Below are 26,159 nucleotides of genomic sequence, written 5' to 3'. Positions count from 1 at the left end.
TGGTCCCGCACCAGAAAAGTAACTTTCGATTAAAAACAAACTGAAAAAAATGGATGTATGTAGTTTTCTTGGTGAAACCTGCTGGTTCTCTGACACTCAGTGGATGCAATTGCTGTTAACCCCAGAGAGGAGTTGTCCAAGTTGAAGGTATTCCCCATCACGCTGTCTATGACACACCCCAAGTTTAGCTATGTTAAAGGGACAGGCGGGGTAGACTGTGCTTTCCAAGGATGGCCACCATACCATCTTCCACCTAGCAAGCTTTCCTTGCCACTGTGCTTGTTATGCAGTGGGGTATGCATAACATACCCCACTTGGGTGGGACATGGCTGCTTCGGCCAGTAGAACGGGGATACAGGAGACTCGGAGCCTTGTAAGCCTGGGAAGCTCCTGCTTCATGAGGACACTTGTTCTGGAGGAGATCAGCTGCCGCAAGACCGCCGTGTTGGAGACGCCACATGTCGATTCAGGGGCCAGGGGGCAGCAGCACGGTCTGCCAGCTGTGGGAGCGAGCCGTTGTAGGCGTCTGCTGCAGGGCAAGCTGAGCGGGCCGCTCCCTTCCAGAATTCTGACTCACAAGGTTATGAGCAGAATAGGACAACTGTTTGGAAATAAAAATGTGTGATGAAAGTCTTGAAGAGTGAATTGTATCTTCTTAGATCTGCTATTGCCATATTTGATGAGTGCGGAATGTCTTCAGAAAAGTATTGAATGTAAATTTTTGAAAAATGAGAGCTTACTGTTTACCCGGCATGTAGTTCTATAATTGTGAGTAGCATCCTATGATGATATCAGATTGATCTCGAGGATCACAGAATCCCAAGAAATGCTACAGCCTGGAATTCAGGTGGTGACAGATCGTAGGGATCCAAGTTCATGAAAGAATCTGGAATCTGGACAGGTGCATAGGAACAGACATGTTTCTGAGGGATTTGGTTACCAGTCGGGTGGAGAATTTGAAGGATGAGAGTGAATGGTGACTCTTGGAGTTTTCATGTTTTTTTAGGCCAATGGTGATTTTGTTAGATAAAAGTAGAAACAAAAGATTCGAAGGGACAAAAGAGAGCTGGAGATAGAAGTGGGAAGAGAAGCCTGGCTGAAAATACTCATTTGTGGGCTGTCAGTTTGTAGCTAAGTCAGGACATCATGAAAATGAAGGAGATTGTTTTGTTTGAAAGGTGTGTGTGTGTGTGTGTGTGTGTGATTTTTAAAGTAAAAAAGCAGAGGACCAGGGAGAATTTTGAAAGATAAAAAAGAGCGGGGCCGGCGCTGTGGCTCACTTGGTTAATCCTCTGCCTGCGGCACCGGCATCCCATATGGGCGCTGGGTTCTAGTCCTGGTTGCTCCTCTTCCAGTCCAGTCTCTGCTGTGGCCCGGGAAGGCAGTGGAGGATGGCAGAAGTCCTTGGGTCCCTCCACCCACATGGGAGGCCAGGAGGAAGCACCTGGCCCCTGGCTTCGGATTGGCGTAGCTCCGGCCGTAGCGGCTATATGGGGTGAACCAACGGAAGGAAGACCTTTCTCTCTGTCTCTCTCTCTGTCTCTCTCTCTCTCTCACTGTCTAACTCTGCCTGTCAAATAGAAGAAAAAAAAAGATAAAAAAGAGCAGCTACTAATAAGAATGGAAACTGGAAGAGAAGGAGGAGGGTGCCATCATGTTATAGAAGCCAAAGACTGAAAGTGGCAAAGGGGGCAGGGAAATAAACTCATTAGAGAACAGGGGGGTAAAGCCATTAGATTTGCCCCTTTAGAAAGACAGAGGAGATGGGTAAAACAGATACTTCTAGCCAAAGTGACCAAGAGAAAAGAAGACAAATGCTTAGTGTCAGGAATGAAGAAGGTGGTATCACTACAGAGCCTACAGACATTGAAAGACTAAGAAAACACCATGAGTAGCTCTGCATCAACAAATCCAACAACCAGGAAAAATGGGCCAACCCCTTCCTTGGAAAACAGCCGACCAAGGCTTGTTTAATAAAAATAGACATCTTGAGTATCTGTCCTACCGGGGAAAATGCAGATGAACCCTGGCTGAGAGGAGACAGGCTGGGGTCTTTTGCCCCAGCTCGCCAGCCCCCAGCCCAGTTTTCTTCTCTCCTTCCCCTCTTGTTCTCACAGCTCTCAACTCTTCTTCCAGAGGATCCGGACAAGAGTTTTATCTCAGGTGCACCCTGTGCTGCTCAGTAACCGGCATCCTACCCTAGATGTGTGGTCTGGGGTCTGGTCAGAGCCAGGCAGTTGAGATCAAACAGCAGTGAGCTGAATCTCTGTGGGGGAAGGAAGTGAAGGGCAGGGAGCAGTCGCTGCTCTTTAGAGAAGCTTGGTGGTGAAGGAGAGCAGAGCGAGGGGGAGGCCACTGTCTTGCAGGTACTGGATGTCCTACAGACCATGGGACAAGATTCCATTGTCTGGATCCAAGAAAAGCATTTAATCTGCACCCTGCAGCCCCAACAGCATTTGTCTGGAAATGATCACTAAGGAGTAGAGACCCTTTAAATACCAATTATCTATCTAATTTAGGGTGGGAGAGAGGACAAGTCTTTCTAGAAAGCCAGCTGTGGTTACTTTGTTTCTATTAATAGCTAATTATATTATAGCCCTCTGGATCACAATGCAATCCAAATTCTAATGCAAGCCAAAGCCATCCTAAAGGAAAAGAATATTGTAGGTGAGATAACACTTTTTGATTAGTTCCCTCGCACCTTTTCTCATCTTGATGTCTGGTTCAGGAAGTTTCTCTTGTTAGTGTCAGCAAAAGCAAATAGGCCCTCCAGCCCATCTGGAAATTGCATTATTTAAAAGAACTTTGTCTTATAAGAATTCACAAGTAGACAAGCTTTTTTTTTTTCTTACATTATGAGAAATTTCCTCAAATTAATAGCTTAGAATCTTTTAAGTACTCTAACAATTCCTGTACTTTTGTCTTCATTTCATTTTAAAATCTCTCATTATTCTCCCTTTTTTCTAATTATTTTGGCGGGATAAATTCATTTAATCCAGTGAATTATATTCTCACATCCCAAGTAACAGCTACTCATTCTTTTTTTAAAATTTTTTATTTTATTTTATTTTTTGACAGGCAGAGTTAGACAGTGAGAGAGAGACAGACAGAGAGAAAGGTCTTTCTTTACCGTTGGTTCACCCCCCAAATGGCTGCCATGGCCGGCATGCTGTGGCCGGTGTGCTGCGCCAATCCGAAGTCAGGAGCCAGGTGCTTCCTCCTGGTCTCTCATGCGGGTGCAGGGGCTCAAGCACTTGGGCCATCCTCGCCTGCCTTCCCGGGCCACAGCAGAGAGCTGGACTGGAAGAGGAGCAACCTGGACAAAATCCAGTGCCCCAACTGGGGCTAGCACCTGGAGTGCCGATGCCGCAGGTGGAGGATTAGCCTAGTGAGCTGCAACGCCAGCCAACTGCTCATCCTTTCTTTTGTGTGAGTAGGTAACTGCACGGACATATGCAAGTATACGTGCGTACCCTCATATATGTGCATTTCAAGGTTTTTGCACCAAAATTACACTGACCTTTTAATTCCATTCTCCATGAACTTTTTGAATTCCGTTTACATATATGTATTTACCCACCCAATACATATGGTCATGATCACATGTTCTGTTGATCTTTCACCTAAAAAAGCAACTCATTATCTTTCTGGATCAGTTTTATTCTTTATAATGCCTGACTGGTCCACAGTGACTTGGCCATCATGTGTCTCTTGTAGAATTTTTTTTAGTCATTCACTGAGTCATTCCTTGTTTATGGACATTTAAGTCATTTTCAACCTTTCAACTTTTCCTATAACAAACAGTATAGTGGTAAACAGCTTTGTGCATCTGTCATCAAGTACTCAAGCTACCCAGAGGTAGAATTTTGTGGTAAGAAATATCCAGATACCTGCATAAATATTTTAAAATAGATGCAGCCACATTATTGAGCCAAAAGATCACATCAGTTTTTATCCCACCAGGTGGTCCTCTGTTCCCCCCTCCCCAGTGCTGGGTGCTTTTGCTTCTTAAAATGCTTTCCAGGCGGCAGGCCCAAACACCATATCTTATCTCAGATGGTGTGAACTTGAGGGCCACTTTATGGGTTCCATTGAAAATGAGTAAAATACTTGAATTTAAAGTAACTTCCAGTTCAGAAATGATCCTGTGGGCTGATTAAACCTTGAACTCTGTGTCTGCATAGTGGGCAGTTCTTTGGGGGAAGCTAAGGTGGGGTATGAGTTAGTTACAGGTAAGAGAGTATTTTCCCTCCCTTCCTTCCTTCCTTTTTTTTTTTTTTTAAAGATTTATTTATTTATTTGAAAGGTAGAGTAGTTACACAGAGAGAGGAGAGGCAGAAAGAGAGAGAGAGGTTTTCCATCTGCTGGTTCACTCCCCAAACAGCCACAACAAGTAGGTCTGGGCCAGGCTGAAGTCAGAAGCCAGAAACTCCATCCTGGTCTCCCACGTGGCTGGCAGGAACCCAAGTAACCATTTTAGGCTGCCTTCCTGGTGCATTAGCAGGAATCTGGATCAGAAGTGGAGTAACTGGGACTCCCACATAGGATGTCAGCATCACATGTGGTAGCTTAATCCACTTTGCCACAATGCTGGTCTCACGTTTTCTTTTTTAAATATTTATTTTTGGGGCTGGTGTTACCTGGCACAGCAGGTTTAAAAAAATACCTGCAGCTCTGGCATCCCATATGGGTTCGAGGCTCAGCTGCTCTATTTCTGATCAAGCTCCTCCCTGCTAATGCATTTGGGAAAGCAGTGGAAAATGGCCCAAGTGTTTGGGCCCCTGTGCCCAGGTGGGAGATCTGGAGGAAACTCCTGGCTCCTGGCTTCAGCCTGGTTCCACCCTGGCCAGTGCTGTCATTTGAGGAGTGAACCAGCAGATGGAAGATCTCTCCCTCCCTCTCTTTCTCTGTAATTCTGCCTTTCAAATACAGAAAAAAATAAATTCTTAAAAATATGTTTATTTATTTTTCATCTACTTGAAAGGCAGAGAGAAGGGAAGAAAGATTTTCCATCTGCTCATTCACTCCCCAAGTACTTGGAACAGCCAGAGCTGTGCCAGGCTGAAGCCAGGGACCTGGAGTTCCTTTCAGGTCTCCTGCATGGGTGGCAGGGCCCAAGCACTTTAGCCATCACTTGCTGCCTCCCAGGGTGCATTAGCAGGAAGCTGGATCTGAAGCTGCAATCTGGTGTGAGATGTGAGCACCCCAAGTGCACCTGCTGTACCACAAAGCCTGCCCCCACAAAATATTTTCCTAATGTGTAGGCAGAATACCCAATTTGGATCTTAGAAATTATCATCTTCTTGAGGAATGTCAAGGTTTCAACATAAATATTGAGCAAGAGATTTTTATGATAGAAAACTTGTATGTAAGCCTAATACTGAAAGGTAAATGACAGCTCATCTAAAAATTACCCATTTCTGTCACATTTTAGTGAGGTGATGTTTTTGTTAATCTGTCTCTGATGCTCATTTTGTCACTCAGGATACAAGAGAAGACGTTCAGGGTGTGTTCAGCCCAATGCCTGGCTCCTGGTGACGTTTGGAAATTGGTGCTCTGATTTGGTCTCCATCCCTCCCTTCCTCCCTCCATCCATCCCTCCTTCCTTTCCACCCCCACTTCTGCCTTTTTTGGAAAACTTTAGAGCTGTGTACTGTGACTTTCCAATGGGCAAAGCCCATGAAATTTGACATAAACATGCAGGGGAATTATAGAAATATATGTGTGCGGTAGGAGTTCTATGGAAATGGTGGCATTGTGACAGTTTCCTTGTTAGCAGAAGATGGAGAAAGGTGACACAGCTTAGAAAGTCCTCTATCCAAGATGTTCATCTTGGAGTTTTAGCACTTGGGGGTGCAGAATTTCATGTGTCTGGAAAGCGCTCTCAAGGAGACTGTCTCCCTCCTTCACAGCCCTGGAGAAATGAGGACAGATGAGCACGTGCCTCCTCGTGGGCTGCCTCCTTCCTCTTCTTCCCCCCGCATTTATCTCTTGACATCTGTTTCATCAATAGTTACTTGCTCTGATAATTAATGGTGAAGAGTGCAATTCTTAGGAAGCAAAAGCAATGCAAGGCTTGGGGTTGTAATTATCCTTCAGCCGTTTAACTAGCAACACATTCAGAACCAATGAATGAACGCCACAATCCCCCCAACCCGTCTCGTTTCTTTGGTTTACCCATGTGGAAAATTATGCGGTAATCTGTCCCCTCTACACACACACACACACACACATTAATGAAGTTACTTTTCTGTGTTTTTCTTAATATCAGAAATAAAGCATAACTTCTTCTAGACATGGTGTTAAAATATACAGTTGGCTTAGTGAACCCCTCACTGGTGGATTTGAGATGTTCTCAGACTCAGAAACTCTTGGTGGGGTCTTTTTTTTTTTTTTTTTGCGTGGCAGGGTAAGCCTGTCTTTTTCAAGTCCTCATGGGGCCAAAGGAAGACTCAGCCAAGGAGAGGATTACGTGCTATCAGACAGTGTCAAATAGCTAGAATTTTCCTTAATGGAGTACTGTATTTTGGGTGATAACAATGGCTAACCAATAAAATAAAATAAAATAAAAAGTTAAACAAACTTGCTTTTGAAAATGAGATGAAAGAAAAATTAGCCCTTCACAAGAAGAGAGGAGTTTGAAGGTCTCCCAGCACAAAGAAATGATCAATGCTTAAGGAGAGGAAAATCCCGATTACCCCGAGTTGGTCATTACAGATGTATGTGTATTGAATTATCACACTGCACCCCATAAATATATGAAATTACTATGCACCAATGAAGCTGTTTTTAAAGATCTTAAAAATAAAAACTAGTTTAGCTCTTAAATGCATAGGATTAAAGGCTTTAAAATGCCGATTTTTCACCTCTTAAGACATTTATTTTTATGAAGCATTTGATAGTCTCATGCTTTTTAGAGACATGCTTTGGCTTCTGAGCAATTTCATATAATGAACATTCTGATGTTTAAGTGATGCACGTCCCTAAGTATTCAAAAAGAAGTGCTGACCTAGTTATGGAATTTCACGAGGGATCTCCTTGAGTCCTGGGAAGTGGCCCACCTAGTTTGGTGAACAATCTGACTGGAGCAGTAGTGTGCAAGGTAGATTTTGGGTTAGATCCTGGTAGTGTAGGTGTTGGGAGCCACCAGCTGGCCTTGCATGTACTTTGAAGCCCGAATTCAGGCATCTTAACTGTTGGACTAACTGCCTGAGCCTCTCCCGAATTTTTTAAATTGTGACATTTTTCCAGGGACTAGAAACTGAAAGGCTGCAAAACCCACGGCTCACTAGGCTAATCCTCTGCCTTGCGGCGCCGGCACACCGGGTTCTAGTCCCGGTCGGGGCACCGATCCTGTCCCGGTTGCCCCTCTTCCAGGCCAGCTCTCTGCTGTGGCCAGGGAGTGCAGTGGAGGATGGCCCAGGTTCTTGGGCCCTGCACCCGCATGGGAGACTAGGAGAAGCACCTGGCTCCTGGCTTCGGATCAGCGCGGTGCGCCGGCCCCAGCGCGCCTACCGCGGCGGCCATTGGAGGGTGAACCAACGGCAAAAGGAAGACCTTCCTCTCTGTCTCTCTCTCACTGTCCACTGTCCACTCTGCCTGTCAAAAAAATTAAAAATAAATAAATAAAAATAAAAAAAATAAAATAAAAAAATTCTTAAGTGGGTGCTGATGTCATGGCTCAGTGGGTTAAGCTGCCTCCCGTGAAGCCAGTACCCCATACAGGAGCACTGGTTTAAGGCAGCTGCTCAGCTACTGACCCAGCTCCCTGCTAATGTGCCTGGGAAAGCCATGGAAAATGGACCAAGTACTCGGGCCTTGCTACCCAAGTGGGAGAACCGGATACAGTTCCAGGCTCCCAGCCTAGATCCGGTCATTGCAACCATTTGAGGAGTGAACCAGTGGATGGAAGGTCTCTTTGTCCTTCCACCTCTCTCTGTCATTCTGCTTTTCAAATAAATAAAACGAATCTTAAACCGGGTTCTAGTCCCTGTCGGAGCGCCGGATTCTGTCCCGGTTGCCCTTCTTCCAGGCCAGCTCTCTGCTGTGGCCCGGGAGTGCAGTGGAGGATGGCCCAAGTGCTTGGGCCCTGCACCCCATGGGAGACCAGGAGAAGCACCTGGCTCCTGCCATCGGATCAGCGCGGTGTGCCGGCCACAGTGCGCCAGCCGCGGCGGCCATTGGAGGGTGAACCAACGGCAAAGGAAGACCTTTCTCTCTGTCTCTCTCTCTCACTGTCCACTCTGCCTGTCAAAAAAAATTTAAAAAAAAATTAAAAAAAAATCCAAAAAGCAAACAACAACCAATAAAACAAGCTAATGTGGTATATACTTGTCTAGTTTAGAAATGATAGATTTTATTTTCTTGAGAGAGACCACTAGAGGTCACAAGAGATCTTGGAAAGAAAATGGTGCTTTGTTTTACAAATCTGAATGAAAAGAAACCTCTCATCAGTGCCAACTGTAGCTTCTCCCACCCCATGTTGAGACAATATTCATGGTAAAAGGTTGGCTTAACCAGAGCACAGTGGATTTTTCAGTACCATTACTACACTGGATTCTCTATGAATTTTTTTTCTTTCTTGGTTTCTTACACACACACACACACACATTTAAAGAAATAGATGATGTCAGAAGTACTTTTTTCTGAAGGTGCATCTCTAAGTCTAGCTAATGAAATGCAGATCCTCTCCGGATGTGGAAAATACTGCCAGGCAAGAAGTAAGGCACTACCAGAACTCTGGGTGCAAAGACGGCTGCTGGCCAAGCTTATGAACCTCAGAAGTGAACCTCCCAGCTGCAAACTCACAGGGGTCTCTGCTGGCAAGGAAAGGGGACACACTCCTGATGGAGGGGGAGCTGCCGTGCCACTTCTCCCGAGGACTGCAGTTACTAGCAGGGCTGTCCGGGTTCCGAGCTGATGGAGCAATCTTGGAGTCTGTACATCCCCCAGCCACCCAGCCTGGCTGCCGGGAAGCCTTCTATGGGTCTGGGACATCGCCGTGCTCCTGGAAAGCCCCCAGCTCACTGACGACATGCTGGAGATGATGGGTGAGTTTGACCTTCCTGGAAGCCAGCGAGAGCCACCAACCCGGTTGTCCTTAACTTTGCCGTCTCCCAGATTTAAAGATGCTCATTCACCAAGTCGGGGTCCTTAAGGTTTTCTTAAGGGTTGGATTCAATATGGGTTTAGAGTCTGGTGGGCGTTCAGGTGCCCGAGAAGTCCCTAAGTCTTTATCGGATGGACCCTTTTGCTTCCTCCACGAGCGTCAAAATATTCTACAGTGAATGACACTACCAAGTGCGTCATTGGCCCCTCCAGGCCACGTCTCAGTGGAAGACAAAGGAACGTGGCTCTTCACTCAGGGAACTGTGCCACTTCTGCCATGCTTTGTGCGGATGTGCTACGACCCCTGTGTAATCTTCCCCCACTGGGATGCCGTGTGGTGCTCAGTTACGTGACACCGTGGTGCCGGGCCCCGGTGTGGCACGGGTCTCCCCACCACCCGGCTCTGACAGGCAGGGCTCCTTGCCCCAGAATGCCCACAGGTGAACGTTTTAGTGCGTGGATCGTTCTCTGGAGCTGGGTGTTTTGTTTCTGCGCAGCTGGACTCTGTCATGTGCCATTTGAGACCGCGAGGCTGATGTCATACTTTATCGTTAGCACTGGGGCTGATGCAAGATCATAAATTATCAATTACCCCAAGGAACGCATGTAGCAGTACAAGCTCCTCTTCATTCATTTTGGGAACAGGCTTACGGGAGAGACTGCAGAACTCCAAGGTTTGGATGTTTTCTTCTTCCTTCTCCCAGAAGAGTTAGTACTGAGGTATGATTATGGATACTTTGTTAATAGACTCTAAGGGCTCATGGTTAAAACTAGGGTCTGGGCTTCTCTGCACTTTAATTTTTCGTTTTAAAAATCACATCTTAATGTTTATTTATCTCTTTCATCTACTTGAAAGGCAGAGCAACAGAGAGAGGGAGAGGATGGGAGAGAGAGAAAAAGAGAGAGAATCTTCTATCTACTGGTTCACTCTCCAAATGCCCACCAACAGCCAGGGCTGCCCAGGTCATAGGCAGTAGCCTGAACTCTGTCCAGGTCTCTCACATGGGTCAGAGGCCCAAGCACCTGAGCCATCACCTAATGCCTCCCAGGATGCATCAGCAGGGAGCTGGATCAAACCTGCACTCTGATACGGGAAGTGGGAGTCCCAAGCAGTGGCTTAACCTGCTGACCACAATGTCCACCTCTATTTCTGATTTTATGTATTTTTATATAGATTTTATATTCATAGACTACTATTTTTATGTCCATCATATAAATAAAAGCTCATGGTCCACAGTTGTTTTGGAGTTCGTTCCCTGTGTGATTGCTGCCCTGATTCACTTAAAAGTATTAGGTTACTGAAATATTTCCCCATTACTCAAAATAATTATATCTGCTAATAAATATTGGTGCAACCTTTCATTATTGGCAAAATCCTTGAAAATAAACTTCCTATTTTCCCCTAGAATTCTTTTTTTTTTTAAAAAATATTTTATTTATTTGAAAGAGTTACAGAAAGCAAGAGGGAGAGAAAGAGGGAAAAAGAGAGAGAGAGATAGCTCTTCTATCTGCTGGTTCATTCCCCAAATGGTCGCAATGGTCAGGGCTGGGCCAGGCTGAAGCCAGGAACCAGGAGCTTCATTCAGGTTTCCTACATGGGTAGCAGGGGACCAAACTCTTGGGCATTTTCTGCTGCTTTCCCAGGCACATTAGCCGGGAACTGGATTGGAAGCTGAGCAGCTGGGACTTGAACTGGCACCCATATGCAATGCCAGTATTGCAGGCAGCAACTTAACCTGCTACACCACAACACTGGTCCTATAATTATTTTTTTTTAAAGGCAGTAGCATGAATGACTCTTTTTACAGAGAAAAGCCATCTGTAGCAGCACTCCTTTGGCAGGTTAAATGGTAAAGAGTTCAAATAAACTTATCTTTTAATTCCATTTTTCCATGAACTTTTAAAGTGTCCTTGTATGTAGTAAGCACTCAATGTTGATGAGTAGTTACCAGTAGGTAGGCCAAATCCAAGATGGCAGCAGGGCTGGCTGGGTTGGAGGACTGAGGCACAGGAATTTGAGGATACACCTGATGCAGAGCTGGTGGAACCCATGCTGGTTCGCGTCATTGAGCAGCGCAGGCTTAAGTGGCTCTTTGCTGGGGGCAAAGGCACCGTGGGCGAGACCAGTTGCAGCCTGGCGGTCCAGCCGTCCAAGGACGTAAGAGCACTCTGATCTTCTCCATGGACCCAGCTCAGACGCTTTGGACCAGAAGTTCTCCAATGTGCTACAAGGCTGTGACAACCTCTCTTCCCCATGGAGATCAACCCCAGCCTTGGGGTGGCAGAGCCGCCCAGCGTGTTCCTCGTGGACAGCATGCTGAGCATGGGCACGAAGATGGTGTGGGGGCCCCTGAGCACCTTCCCACGCATCCACGAGGCCAGGTGCTATGCCAAGGTCATGAGGCTGGTGAAGGGCAGGAACTTCTCGGGGGTGATGTTAGATGTGGTGCCCATGGGCCACATGTTGCGGCCACCCAACCTCCCCACCATCACAGAGCAGGGCCTGGGTCGGCTCATGCAACTAGATCAGCCCTTTCTTCTCCCGGATGTGCTATGCGCAGGGCCTGGGAGACATGAACTGTGATCAGCTGGCCTCCAAGCTGGAGGAGATGCTGCCCATTACCCTCTTGGTCAGCAAACAGTTCAGGGACCCCTGTGCAGACCTCATTCATCTGCATGCGCATCGCAGAGTTGCTGTCTCTGCATGAGATGGATTTGCTGAACCAGGAACTGGCCAAGTGCAAGATGGACACGCACAACATCGTCATCAAACAGTGTGTCTTCCCTAACCCTGAGAAGCCCTGCAAGACGTGCGAGGCCTGCCCCAAGATCCAGGCTGAGGGCCTGGACCAGATGCAGGACCTGGACGAAGACTTCCATATTGTGATGCTGATGCTGTTAGCCCAGGAGGTGCAGAGAGCAGACAAGGTCAACCCCTACTCTGCAATCCTACAAGCCCCCCAGTGCCATGCAGCACCTCCACCAGCCGTACCTGGTTTCACAGCACCCTCCCCACCTCCAGGGCAGAGTGGACATAGGGGAGCAAAATGGGGGTGGAAGGCAGGGAGGGGATCTATTCCCCCTAGTGGGGCTGCAGGGCTGTACTTGCCTCCACCTCTTGCTCCTCTGTAAGATGATCTGAAACTGCAAAAAAAAAAAAAAATAGTTAAGAGCGGTAGAGCTACTGTTAACCTATTAACCTCAAAGAGGTCGTACTAGGAGATAAAGTGGGATGATGAAGATGGCAGAGTAATGACATAAAGGAGGTGGGGTGAAATCACAGCATGAAATCACAGATCAGACACTCAGGAACAAAGTAAAGCAAATCCGAGACATTTTAACAGAAAAAAAAATAACCAGAAATAAGGATGAGAACATTCTAGACAGGTGAAACTAAACAATTTACCCAAGATGTACTAAAAAAGCAGGAGGGGGAAGAGGAGGGAGAGGGGAGGAAGAAAGTTAAATATGCTGGCAAGATTGAGTCTAGGAGCCAGCCTCACCATGCAGTGATAAAGGTGGTTCTTGCCCTGCACTCCCCGGGTACTAGTTTTCCAGGGTCACTGCACAGCCCCCGGAGTAGATGTCAAGGTGGAGGTCCCCAGGGTGGTGAGCAGAGCTTCACTCCCCTCAGCGTTGTTTGCCTCTCCACAGGAGGTGTGGAGATGCCTCCGGAACCAAGGGTATGGGTAAGCAAGGCTAAACATTCCTTACTGTAGTGCTTCTCAGAGTCTTCAGCGTATGACTGGGATACTCCAGGAGGGGACCTACAGTAAGTTATTGTTTTTAGGCTTTGAAATTCATTATTGGGGTGGGGGGAGCTGGGGACACCATCACAGGAGTAGTGTTCCTTGGAACCTACGTGGGAAATGTTGTCCCCAGCTTCATGCTCTTAGATGCATGACAAACGTGGTCCTGTATTCTACACCCAAAGGTGCCCACCGTGTTCCCTCCGCCTGAATGCTGCCCCTCCAGGTCTCAACATGGTAGCCCATGTCTGTCTTCATGCGGGTCTCAGCCACATGCTCCCCCTCACAGAAGTCTTCCCTGACCACTTGGCTGTGTCACTCTCCATCCAAAACACACATCACCACTTGAAACATCTGAGATCATTTCAATGGATTGTGTTTTTAGTGTCTGTCTCTCCTGCTAGAGTGTCAGTTCATTCCCCGAGGGCGTTCAGAGTAGGGTGTGGCCCGTAGCAGGAACACACACACTGAGCCAAGGCCTTTGTGTTCAACAGGGTGGAAGACCATGACAACCTCATGCCAATCTTCCTGCGCCATGACACCATTCTACAGGAGACGTACGGCGAGTACTTCCTGGCTGAACTCATAGAGGCCCAGGATGAAGAAAACCACGCCGTCGTGTGTGAGGTTGGTGACCAGTCCACCTGGGGAGACACTCAGTCAGAAGAAGGAGGGGTGTTGCTCCCTGAGTTTGGCTGAGCACCCCTGGAGCCTACATCCCTTTCCAAATGCTTCTGGAAGCCCAGGCCTGCTTCTGGGGGGCTGTGGCATTCACCCGTCTCCAGTGCTACTGGCTTTAAGTTTTCCTTTGTGAGGTCCTCTTGGCTGCCCCAGCCGCTGTGGAGTCTCTGTCCAGCCCCTAGTGGTGGGCCTTTGGATGTCCTATCTCTTCAGTTTCCTTCCTGTTTTTTACTTTATTTTATTTATTTGAAAGAGTTACAGAGAGAAGTAGAGGTAGAGAGAGAGAGAAAGAGATCTTCAATCTGCTGGTTCACTCCCCAAATTTCAGTTTTCTCCTTAAAATGTTTTATAAATTATTTATTCAAGAGGGAGGGAGGGAGGGAGAGAGAGAGAGGCACCCCCCTATTCCCTGGTTCACTCTCTGAATGCCCTCAAAGAACCAGGGTTGGACCAAACCTGGAACCAGAACAGGAATCTCAGTTCGGGTCTTGCACGTGGGAGGCAGGGACTCCAATGACTGAGCCATCCTTGCTGCCTCCCAGGGTCTGTGTTGGCAGGAAGCTGGAGTGAGGAGTTGGAGCCAGGAATTGAACCCTGGCACTCTGATATGGGATGCAGGTGTCTTAACCGCTAGGCTAAGCGCTCCCTCTTTAGTGTCTTCTAATCTGGAACAACTCCCCGGTCTGTCCTTATTTTTTATAATGATGACATTTTTTTTTAAAATTTTTTGACAGGCAGAGTGGACAGTGAGAGAGAGAGACAGAGAGAAAGGTCTTCCTTTTGCCGTTGGTTCACCCTCCAATGGCCGCTGCGGCTGGCGCACTGTGGCCGGCACACCGCGCTGATCCGATGGCAGGAGCCAGGTGCTTCTCCTGGTCTCCCATGGGGTGCAGGGCCCAAGCACTTGGGCCATCCTCCACTGCACTCCCGGGCCACAGCAGAGAGCTGGCCTGGAAGAGGGGCAACCGGGACAGGATTGGTCCCCCAACCGGGACTAGAACCCGGTGTGCCGGCGCCGCAAGGCGGAGGATTAGCCTATTGAGCCGCGGCGCCGGCCATGATGACATTTTTTGAAGAATGCCAGTCCTTATTTTGTACAATGTCTCCCAATGTGCTCTTATCCAGTGACTCCTTGTAATTTGTTTCAGATTATCTGTGACTGGATTTTGTAAATCAGTCTAATGGCTAATGTAAAAATTAGGACACTAAAATTGCAATTACTAGTTTTTTTTTTTTTTTTTTTGAAGTAATCAGAAGACCCAGTTTATTGGGCCTGAAAAACAGGAACCACACCCTCCAGTTTGGCAACCTGAGACCTGGAGATGTGCATTTTATTGAGAGCTAGAGAGTGGACGGGCTCTCCAGTCTTCATGTGAGCAGCCAGAGGGGACCCTGGGGCTGCTGTGAGCAGCTCTAAGATTTTCATCACCCTCTCTCACCATGCACCTGCTCCTGGAGGTGACTACCAACAGATGCCCCCCCCCTTCTCTGCGTGTGCCCCAGCAGGAGTCCATCAGTAAGACCCTAATTCTGATGTCTAACCCTAGGCATCCTGAGATGCCTTTAGACTTGCAGTGTTGGTTTTGAGTCTGCTAAAGCAGACTTTCCTGAAAAGCAGCATGATGGCATCCTACCTGCTGCCATTCCATCTGAAGTTCGAGGTGCTCTTCAGAGTTGAGACGCGGTATCCACAGGCTCAGCTCAACGCTATGGAGAAACTGGCCAGCCAGAAGAATAGTGCTCCTCGTGGTGCCTTTCAGTCACTAGAGGGTCGGTGGCGGCAGCTGACTGTCCCACATGAGAAAGGATGGGGCTGGGGCAGGACTGCATCTCCTTTCTGTGCACATGGGGGATGTAAGGCGAATATGTGAAAGCAGTGGAACTGAAATGCGAGCGTGCCTGGGATGACGTCGTGGGCTGCTGGGAATGCCCCAGCACTTCTGACCAGGAGCTCTGGGAAGGAGCCTGCAAGGCGGTACTTCTCACGAGTCCCAGGGACACGCTGATGCTGGTGGCCGAGGGACCCTCCCCCCCCCCCCCCCCCATTGCAGAAGCCTGTTCCGAAGGCATGAAGCCTCCTTCCAGATGGCTTGCAGTTACTGACTTGTGCAGGCATCTCACATAGTCAGCCTTTTGTGGATAGTCTCGGGGATCAGCCAGGAAAAGAGCACCTCTCCTGTGGGTAAGATGTCCCCCTGGCGTCACTGAGAAATGCAAAGGCCATTTTTCTTAAAGGTTTCGAGGAGACCTGTATAAGCTTGGACTGAAAATCATTTTTGACAGTAAGATAATCTTATTTTGAAAGAATTTTTTGTTCTGATTTTTTGCATATCATAATTAACAAATAGGAGGCCTGCGTTGTGGCATAGCGGGTTAAGCCGCTGCTTATGGGTGCTGGTTCGAGTCCCAGCTGCTCCACTTCCTATCCAGAGAAACCCAGAAGAAGCTCTGGGCTCCTGGCTTCAGCCTGACCCAGTCCCGGCCATTGTGACCATTTGGGGAGTGAACCAACAAATAGAAAAGTCTCTCTCTGTCTCTCCTTCTCTCTATCTCTGTAACTCTTCCTTTCAAATAGATAAATCATAAAAAATCATTTGCAAATAAAAGAACCCTTGGGTGCCTGCCCATTCTATTCATTTATAGAATTCCAAGGTTCAGGCAGTATTGACCACAATTATGTTACTTTTTTTCAAATGGATATTTAACTTTCATTTCAAAAAGAGAGAGTTTGTGCCAGTTATTTTTTTAAAAGAACATTAAAAATACTTTTTAAAAAATATATTTATTGGCCAGTGCTGTGGCTTAACAGGCCTTGTGGCGCCGGCACACCGGGTTCTAGTCCCGGTCGGGGCGCCGGATTCTATCCCGGTTGCCCCTCTTCCAGGCCAGCTCTCTACTATGGCCCGGGAAGGCAGTGGAGGATGGCCCAAGTGCTTGGGCCCTGCACCCACGTGGGAGACCAGGAGGAAGCATCTGGCTCCTGGCTTCGGATGGGCACAGCGGCCATTTGGGGGGTGAACCAATGGAAGGAAGACCTTTCTCTCTGTCTCTCTCTCACTGTCTAGCTCTGCCTGTCAAATATATATATATATATATATATATATATATATTTGTAAGGCAGAGTTACAGAGAGACAGAGGCAGAGAGAGAGAAAGAGAGAGAGAGAGAAGTGTCTTCCATCTGCTGGTTCACTCCCCAGATGGCTGCAACAGTCAGAGCTGTGCTGATCTGAAGCCAGGAGCCAGGAGCTTCTTCAGGTCACCCATGCAGGTGCAGGGGTCCAAGGACTTGAACCATCTTCTGCTTTCCCAGACCCTAGCAGATAGCTGGATGGGAAGTGGAGCAGCCAGGTCTCAAACTGGTGCCCATATGGGATGTAGGCACTGCAGGTGGTGGCTTTACCTACTATGCCACAGCGCTGGCTCCTAAAAAGTGCTTTTAAAGAAGTTGTGCTTCTAGGATGACTTGTTTAGAGGTTTGCCATTCTTCATAGACTCATTTCTCTTTATTTGCTGAAACCTAAGAACTCTGTAAAGAATATTATGTTTCTTAGAACTTGGAACCAAAAGTTGTCTTATTTAGATAAGAACAGTTTAAGGGTTTGTTCCACATGGGCAGGGGGCTCTCATCACCATGGAGGTTTTTTTTTTTTTTTTTTTTTAATCACATGCTTCAAGCATTCTTAGTCTTTTTAAAAATTATTTATTTATTTATTTGAAAGTAAGAGTTACACAGAGAGAGAAGGAGAGGAAGAGAGAGAGGTCTTCTATCCGCTGGTTCACTCCTCAAATGGCTGCATTGGCTGGAGATGTGCCAATCCAAAGCCAGGAGCCAGGAGCTTCTTCTGGGTCTCCCACACAGCTGCAGGGGCCCAAGGACCTGGGCCATCTTCTACTGCTGTTCCAGGCCACAGCAGAGAGCTGGATTGGAAGTGGAGTAGCTGGAGCTTGAACTGGCACCCATATGGATGCCTGCACTGCAGGTGGCAGCCTTACCCACTATGCCACAGCACCAGCCCCAGCCATGGAGGTTTTTGAGACCATCCCCATGCCACATGACCTGGAGCCAGAGTATCCAAAGAACGCTCACAACAACAAAGAGACAAATCACCCACATTCATGAGAAGATGTGCTTGGGGAAATGCAAATCAAGACTGCAGTGACATACCTCTTTACCTCCAGCAGGACGATCATGTTAAAAAAGAAAGGCAATGATACGTGTTGGCAAGAATGTGGAGTAATTGGGCCCTTGTGCATTGCTGGTGGGATTTAAATGGTGCAGCCATGTAGGAAAGCAGCTTCTCCTCTCAAAAGTTAAGGTGGCATTGCCATTGGACCCAGCAACTCCACTCCTAGAATTGAGAACACATGTCCACACAGAGACGTGTACACAAAAGTTCAGAGCAGATTTACTCCCACCCAAATGTGGAAACAGCCTAACTGCCCATCTGTTGATTAATGGATAAGTCAAACTTGGCATATCGATACAGTGGTATATTATTCGGAAAGATGGGAGAATTTAGCACTGACACACTGTCTGAGCCTTGCAAACATTGTGCTAAGGGAAAGACCACACGTCGTATGATCTCATTTATATGAAATCCCACAACCGGGAAGCCCATCAAGACAGCAAGTAGACTGGGGACTATGAAGTGGTTAATGATGGCGGGGAGCAGCATTGTGGAGCAGTGGGTTAATCCATATGAGTGCTGCTTCAAGTCTCAGCTACTCCACTTCCAATCCAGCTCCCCACTAACATGCAGGGAAAAGCAAAGAAGACAGCCCAAGAACTGGCACCTCTGCACCCACATGGGAGACCCAGATGGAGTTGCAGATGCCTGGCTTCAGCCTGGACCAACCCTGGCTGTTACGCTATTTGGGAAGTGAACCAGCAAATGGAAGCTCTCTCTTTCTTTCTTCCTCCCCCTGTCTTTGTAATCCTTCCTTTCAAATAAATAAATAATAAACCCTTAAAAACAAACAATGGGTATGGCATTTCCTTTGTGGGGGGAAGGAGATGTTTTGGAATTAGTGGTGATGGTTGTGTAACTTTGTGGATATACTAAAAGTTACTAAATTGTATAATTTTTAAAGAGCTATTTTCATGGTAGATAAATTAAATCAGAAAATCTTCTGCGGCTAAGAGTCAGTTTAGGTCAATTAAATCAATTGTTCCAAGTGGGACACAATTAGGATTTTAAAAAAAGATTTTATTTATTTATTTATCTATTTGAAAGACAGAGTAAGACATACACACACAGAGAGGGACAGAGAGAGAGAAAGAGAGAGAGAGAGAGAAAGAATCTTCATCTTGTTTACTCTTCAAATGCCTGCAATAGCTGGGCCCAGGCCAGGTTGAAGCCAGGAACCCTGAACTCCATCCTGGTCTCCCACGTGGGTGGCAGGAACCCATGGACTTGGACCATCATCTGCTGTCCTCCCAGATGTATTATCAGGAAGCTGGATCCCACTCCTGTCCTCTGTTAGCCGTGTGTGCCAACATTAGAGCGAGGCTGCAGGCTGAAGACTACAGTCCCACCTGAGAGACCCTTCCAAAGAGGCAGCAGGAGTCCAGCCAATTCCCTCCTTCCTCAGATGCAGGATGCTTTGTGCTTCATAGGAGTGAGGCTATGACCTCAACCCCAAGATGGCAGGGCAGAGACAGGACAGATGAACTGGGGCCTGGGAGCGGATTCCCAGTCTCAACAGAGCTGTGTCTGGTGAAGCCTTTAGAGTTCAAGATCAATTCTGTTCCTACCCCTCTACATGCCTCCCTGGACCCTTCTCATTAGGAGGCCCTATAGGGAATGATGTGCTGGAGCCAGCTTGCTTTGCCTCCTGAGAGCTAATTGCTAAACCCTCAAGAACTTCACAAGCTGCTTGTTAAACACAACAATTATTAAAAATTAAATTGTAGAAACTTACAGAGTACTAAATCCTATTAAAACAGTCAAATACTCAAAATTCATCACTTCCAATTATTCTTATCTGTGATCTTGAGGTTCTTTGTGTTGATGATATCTACACAGTGGCCATGCCACTGTGCCTGTCTTCCTAACTCCATGCTCAGCGACTTCATCTTGTAGCTTGAAATTGGCCGTGACGTACGTATTACACCATAGACATCAGCAGATGCTACAAATCTGGGCTGATTAGGCAGTTACCATGATACCATACTTTTACAAACCACGCTGGCCAGAGATAAAAGAACCACGTACAAGTCCTTCTCTTCCCAAACCTTCCCATAGCAATTGCAGACCATGCCTGAAGAATGCCTGTTCTGTGTGTGAAATCCTCGCATAGTGAAAGGGGTTTTTGTTGTGGCCAGAAATCTACTTTCGGAGGAGTTTTGAGTCATCACTCTGCTGCAGGTCCCTTGTCGTCACCATGTCCTGGCTTACCTTGACATCTGGTGTTTACCCCACACAGGGATTTCAGGGCAAGGCCGTTGGAGGCCAAGGGTGGCTCCTGGAGACAGATGGGCAGAGCGTCTGGCTTGGCATCAACCAGGGTGTGGGCAGCAGTGGTCCAAGTAGGCACCACTGACCTGCAGGCGGGAGAGAGCCTGCCAGGTCAGCCATGAGCTTGGCACCAGGAAGAGAGGGTCCAAGCCAGCAGTGGTCACAATGAGGACAAAACCCTCATTGTGCAATCTTGTCGCCCAGAACGGATGGCTTTTGGATGGAAGTCTAAGTGATAACGTGTGCACATGTCTAAATAAATGTTTGTGAACACAAGGCCACTAGGTTTTCTAGCAATCTGAGCCTTATGTTTCATCATGTTCTCCCAGGACAAACAAGAACGACAACAAAACTTGCAGTTTTGTTCTCTGGTGCAAGATCATTGGAGACACTTTTGTGGCAGAAAGAACCCGTGCCACTTGGAAGATAGATTATAGCCGGCAATCAATACCTTTTCATTGTACCAGTAAAAAAAAAATCCATTAAATGAATTTTTTTAGAAGACACACCCATATACAAAGATGCATTTGGATACCTCTGCAAATGTTCATATTTAAAAACAGTGTTTCTCAACTTGGTTATAGGAAAGGAAAAAGCAGACACTTCCCCAATAGGTCCCTGCTCTGTTGCAATCTATAATTGGGAGCTGTTGTAAATTGTTACAGCCCTGGATGAATGAAAGGAATATAACAGGTTGTAGAACTGGAGAATGTTAAATCTTTGTTCCTAATGGCAAAACATGTTTTTCTCATTTTCATCAGAACGTGTGATCCATGCCATTTGAAATCAGATTCCAAACACAATGAGCCATTAGTGTAATAGCTCATTCCTAACAGCAGTCTTATAAATAATACATTCTTATCATGCACATGCAGCTCGCCGTGAAGCCAGAGAAAGGTATTTCAGGCCACCGAAGTTTTCGTCGCGCCAGCGCGGCTGTAGATTAGAAGGACATCTCCATGTGAACCAAGATGGATGCCAATTTTCCCTGCCGAGAGTGAGGCTGGCCGTCTCTCCCTGCACATATGGTAGATGGATTGGTTAATCAGCGTCTGCTGAGTCTTGGACCTAAAATTACAGAGAAGCCAGATGACTGTGGCTATGCAGCCTTTGTTCACGGGTACACACAAGACAAACAATCACTAGTTATTTGGGAAAAAAATTAAAATGTTTATTTTGGACTTTTTATTAAAGTGTCAATGGCTTTATAAGACAGCTGTGTAAACCCCAGCCTTTAGCAGCAAGTATCATTTTGGGGGACCTGAAAGGAACGGAGTATGTATGGAAAATTACTTTTTTAAAATTCCTCTTGTGTTTCAGTATTAGGAAGAAAATAAAGGGAACTGAATGTTTATTTTTCAAACACATGTTTGAGAGCAAATTTTTAAAAAAACCATCTCATCTATTTGAAAGATGGAGTCAGAAAGAGAGAGACAGAGGGAGATCTTCCGTCCACTGGTTCAATCCCAATATGCCTGTAACAGCTGGGGCTGGGGCAGGCCAATGCCAAGAGCCAGGAATTCAATCCGGGTCTCCCATGCGTGTGGCGGGGGCCCAACTGCTTGAGCATCACCTGCTGCCTCCCAGCATGCCCATTAACAGGAAGCTGGAATCGGGAGTGGAGCCAGAACTTGAATTCAGGCACTATGATATGGGACGCCGGCATCCCAAGTGGCAGCTTCACTTCCATGCCAAACACCCACCCCACAAATGGATGTTAGCTGGAAGATTTATTTCAGAACAAATAGTTCAATACCCAATTTTATTTTTCTGTGCATTTTTAAAAGATTTATTTATTTATTTATTTGAAAGTCAGAATTGCAGAGAGAGAGAGAGAGAGCAAGAGAGAAAGAGAGAGGTCTTCCATCCACTGCTTTACTCCCTGTTGGCTGCGATGGCCGGGGCTAGGCCAGGCCAAAGCTGGGAGCCAGTAGCTTCATCTGGATCTCCCACATCAGTGCAAGGGCCCAAGCACTTGAGCCACCTTCTGCTGCTTTCTCAGGCCCATTAGCAGGGAGGTGGATCGGAAGTGGAGCAGCTGGGTCTTGAATTGGCGTGCATATGGGATGCTGGCATTGAGGACAGTAGCTTAACCCATTGTGCCTTATCATTGGCCCCATTTTCTGTGCATTTAAAAGAGCATTATTTTAGCCTGATCTTCTGTTTTAAGACATTAAAACAGTAGCCATTTAGTCTGGGCATTTATGGAAGTATGCTGCATTCTTGAGAATAAAGGATGCCTGAGCTTGTTGAGGTCTTTCTGAATGGAATGGTTATCTCAAGAAAAGAGGGATCAGGAGCCAGTGTTGTAGTGCAGTGGGTAAAGCTGCTGCCTCCAACATCGGCCTCCAGCTCCCTGCTAATGTGTCTAGGAAAGCAGCGGAAGATGTCCCGAGTACATCAGCCCCTACACCCATGTAGGAGATGTGGAAGAAGCTCTTGGCTCCTGGCTTCAGCTTGGCCCAGCCCTGGCCATTGTGGCCATCTGGGGAGTGAACCAGCAGATGGAAGATTCTCTCTCTCTCTAACTCTGACTTTCAAATAAAATAAATAAGCCTTAAAAAAAAAAGGATAGGATCCAGTAGGTGTTGGTTTCTATTAAGGGCTAAGCATCCATTCAGTGAGCTAGAATTTGTGTAAAGCCCGTTTGATAATCACCAGGAGTCATTTGTGTGAAATTTAAAGACCATTCATTCTCTGTCTCTGAGACTCCAGTTTCAGTTAGGGTGCTGGGGGATGGTACGCCTGCAGATCAGACCTACCCGTGAACCATCTCAGCCTGACTTAAGTTCAGTTCACTAGAATGTTTCCCCACAGATACTCCTTTTCTCTCATCTCCTCCCCGTCAGACCATCCAATCAGTAGATAAATGAGCTCAAGAAAAAACCGGAAGCCAAACACCATAAATTTTCTCAAAATTGGGGATCAATAGACGGGCACTGGAATAACCTGTCTCACTGAGAACTGTGAATGGTGGAGAGGGAGAAAGTGCCCAGGAGTCCTGAACTCTAGGTGAGATTGCAGGGTTATTGTCTGGATGAGGAGGGCGAGGGCTAACGTTTCAATAGTTTCCTCTCAAGAACTCTCTGACAGTGTCCCTAAGTTGGTGACCACTCCCTGGATGTTATTTTGAGCATGTTGTATGTGCCGTGCATTGTGTTGGACACTGGAGCTGCTCAAAAAAGAACTTGTTCCCCCCAACATCTCAGAGTGCCTTGTAAACCACCAGCCTGCACAGCTGTGCCAGGGGCTGTTGGAAGTTTCGTGACAAGAACCATCTGGGGTCTGGTAGAGTAATGAGGTGTTTTGCATGTTTCAGGTGGAAGGTGAAGCTGTTGGGTTCATGAGCGTGTGTTCAAGAGTGAACATGCTGCTGTTGCATGAATGCTTTGACTTAAGGCCTTTCCACGGACTCTGCATGCCACATCCCGACGACGTTCTGGATCTACCCCAGGAGCCTAGTGATGGAGGTCAAGGTATGGGGGCTGGCACGGGAATGCATCAAGAAAGTAAATCCATGCCTCGGACACAACTGTGTAGCTTGCTACATAATAGAAGTGGATGGAGGATAGATAGACAGATAAATAGATAAATCTAGATGAATCTTTATAAAAATTTTTGCCAGGGAACTGCTATTGTAGATTTCCAAAGAACCCAGAGATGGATTCACAAATCAGCAGCTCACTGTATCTAAGAAAGAATCATCCGCACCTTTTGCTGCCATCTTCCAAACTCTAGTAGCAAAGAGAGAGGCTCCAGAGAAAATTCTCACTGTACCTGTTACCTGTTCTTGTGTTTTTTTTTTTTTTTTCTGGATGAGAGTTAAAGGAAATATAATTTCTCTAAGCTGTGAGTGAAAATTCAGGGTGAAAATGAGCACCCAGGATTGTGCCTTCTGTCTTACATTTAGTTTGGTGCTTTTCCTGTATCAAGGGATTTTCATGTGCATTATTTCATTGTATCCTCAGAAATTGACCCAGGAGGACTAGGGCAGGTAAAGTCCTCTCTATTTTTCACCTGCCCAGGCCTGTGCCAGGTTGTAAAGCTTGTTAATGACTGACCAAGAACGCTGAGGCAGCCACCCTCCCTGTGCTTTGGTGGGAGCTAACTGGCCCGGTGAGGTGATCTTTTCTCTGAAAACTACCCTTAACACACGAGCAGTTTGTTTCATGTCAACAAGTTACCTAATAAGCGTCACTTTTGTGAGTAGCTGGTGACCTGCACACATCCCTCAGACTGTATTTTGTGTATGTGTGCTCAGGACAACATCTATCTGCTGGAATTTTTCAACTCCGTATTTGTGGACTTTTCCAGAACTATAGAAGTTCTATAACTATAACTATAACAATAACTATGACTATAACTATAACTATAACTATAACTATAACTATAACTATAACCTATGTGATTAGAAACGAACCCTCCAGGAGCAAACTTTGTCTCCCTGTCTCACATCCCTGCTCCCCTACCGGTCTCCTCCCACTGACTCCTTTATAATTGGTTGCACTTGAATCTTTGACTCAGGCTGTGCTTCTGCGAGACCCCAGATGAGTTCCTGTTGGGCTGGTCTTCCCCTACCAGCTGTGGGGACTTTTACTTATACAGCGCTGACTGGAGTTAGGGTGTAGATACCCCAGCTCCCTCACCCCTTAGGTAGAAGGGGTTAGACATGAGCTTTGGCCCATTTTCCAGAGTCCACGTCCCAGTTGTCCACGCTGTAATCTGAGTGATAATGAAGGCCTTCCCTTCCCTGCGTCTCCTACCCGTCCTCCCTGAAGTCACCACCACCCAAGTAAACTCCTTGTTCTCAACACCTTCACTCAAAGCCTGCTCCCACCAACTGTGAAAACTTGGAATTTCATGCCAGTCTCAATGCTTTCAAGCAGAATATGTCAACTCAACATCATCTTTTTCTTTCTTTTTTTATGATTTATATATTTCTTTGAAAGAAATACAGAGAAAATGGGAGAAAAATAGAGCTCTTGTATCCACCAGCTAGCCCTGCGTCAGGCTGAAGCCAGGAGCCAGGAACTTCATCCTGGTCTCCCACGTGAATGGCAGGGGCCCAAGTTCTTGGGCCATCCTCAGCTGCTTTCCCCAGGCCATTAGCAGGGAGCTGGATTGGAGCTGGAGCAACGAGGACACTAACTGTTGCCCATACAGGATGCTTGTGTTGCAGGCAGCGGCTTTACGTGCTACACCACAATGCCACCCTAAAGACCCAACATTTTTAAGCTGCAACAGTCGTCCTCCTTTCTCTAGCCCCTTAGAAACCTTACGATAGCCTGCTGTCCATCATTCTACCCTTCTCAGAAGTTTCCATTGAATCTGAGTTTAGCCTTGCCTGTTTAATTTGCATTGTACCTCAGTAATTTGTGTGTGTGCTCATAGCTCCCTATTTTGTGCACATATATATAACTATTATATACTTATAAACTTTTACTTTTGTGTACTAAACCTTAGAACTATTCCGGGTCCGGCTGGTGCCGTGGCTTACTTGGCTAATCCTCTGCCTGCGGCCCCAGCACCCCGGGTTCTAGTCCCATTTAGGGCGCCGGTTCTGTCCTGATTGCTCCTCTTCCATTCCAGCTCTTTGCTGTGGCCCGGGAGTGCAGTGAAGGATGGCCCAGGTCCTTGGGCCCTGCACCTGCATGGGAGACCGGAAGGAAGTACCTGGCTCCTGGCTTCGGATCAGTGCAGCGCTGGCCATAGCGGCCATTTGGGGGGTGAACCAACGGAAGGAAGACCTTTCTCTCTGTCTCTCGCTGTCTATAACTCTATCTCTCTCTCTCTCTCACTGTCTAACTCTGCCTGACAAAAAACAAAAACAAAAAAATAAAACAAAACAAAAAACTATACCGGGACCAATAGGATAATAGATTTTTGTCCCAGTATAGGGAAAAGTAGTAAGAATTTAGTATTTTGTCTTCAATGGATACGCTGTTTAGAAGCGGTGGCTTTCAGGGCAGGTGCTGTGGTACAGTGGGTTACACAGCTGCTGCTTAAGACACCTGCGCCCCATAGGGAGTGCCAGCTCGAGTCTCTGTGCCTCTGCTTCTCACTGTGCTTCCTTCTGCTGCATCTTGGGAGGCATCAGATGATGGTTCCGGCGTGGGGACCTGGAAACAGTTTTGGGTTGTTGGCTTCTACCCTGCCCATCT

General features: G+C 46.8%; 1 protein-coding gene and 1 pseudogene across 1 annotated transcript in view; both read left to right on the top strand.

The window, feature by feature from the left end:
- CFAP61 (cilia and flagella associated protein 61) overlaps positions 1 to 26,159 on the top strand; it is a 254,395-nt gene that overhangs the window by 14,538 nt on the left and 213,698 nt on the right. The window contains exons 6-7 of the mRNA XM_062203798.1: positions 13,352 to 13,484; positions 23,318 to 23,454. Coding sequence (XP_062059782.1) covers positions 13,352 to 13,484; positions 23,318 to 23,454 — 270 coding nt within the window. The remainder of the gene's footprint in view (positions 1 to 13,351; positions 13,485 to 23,317; positions 23,455 to 26,159) is intronic.
- On the top strand, positions 326 to 12,801 carry LOC133767444 (ATPase GET3-like; annotated as a pseudogene).

Source organism: Lepus europaeus, chromosome 10, assembly GCF_033115175.1.
Source record: "Lepus europaeus isolate LE1 chromosome 10, mLepTim1.pri, whole genome shotgun sequence".
In the NCBI taxonomy this organism is placed as follows: Eukaryota; Metazoa; Chordata; class Mammalia; order Lagomorpha; family Leporidae; genus Lepus; species Lepus europaeus.
This window is presented reverse-complemented; position numbering and strand designations above follow the sequence as displayed.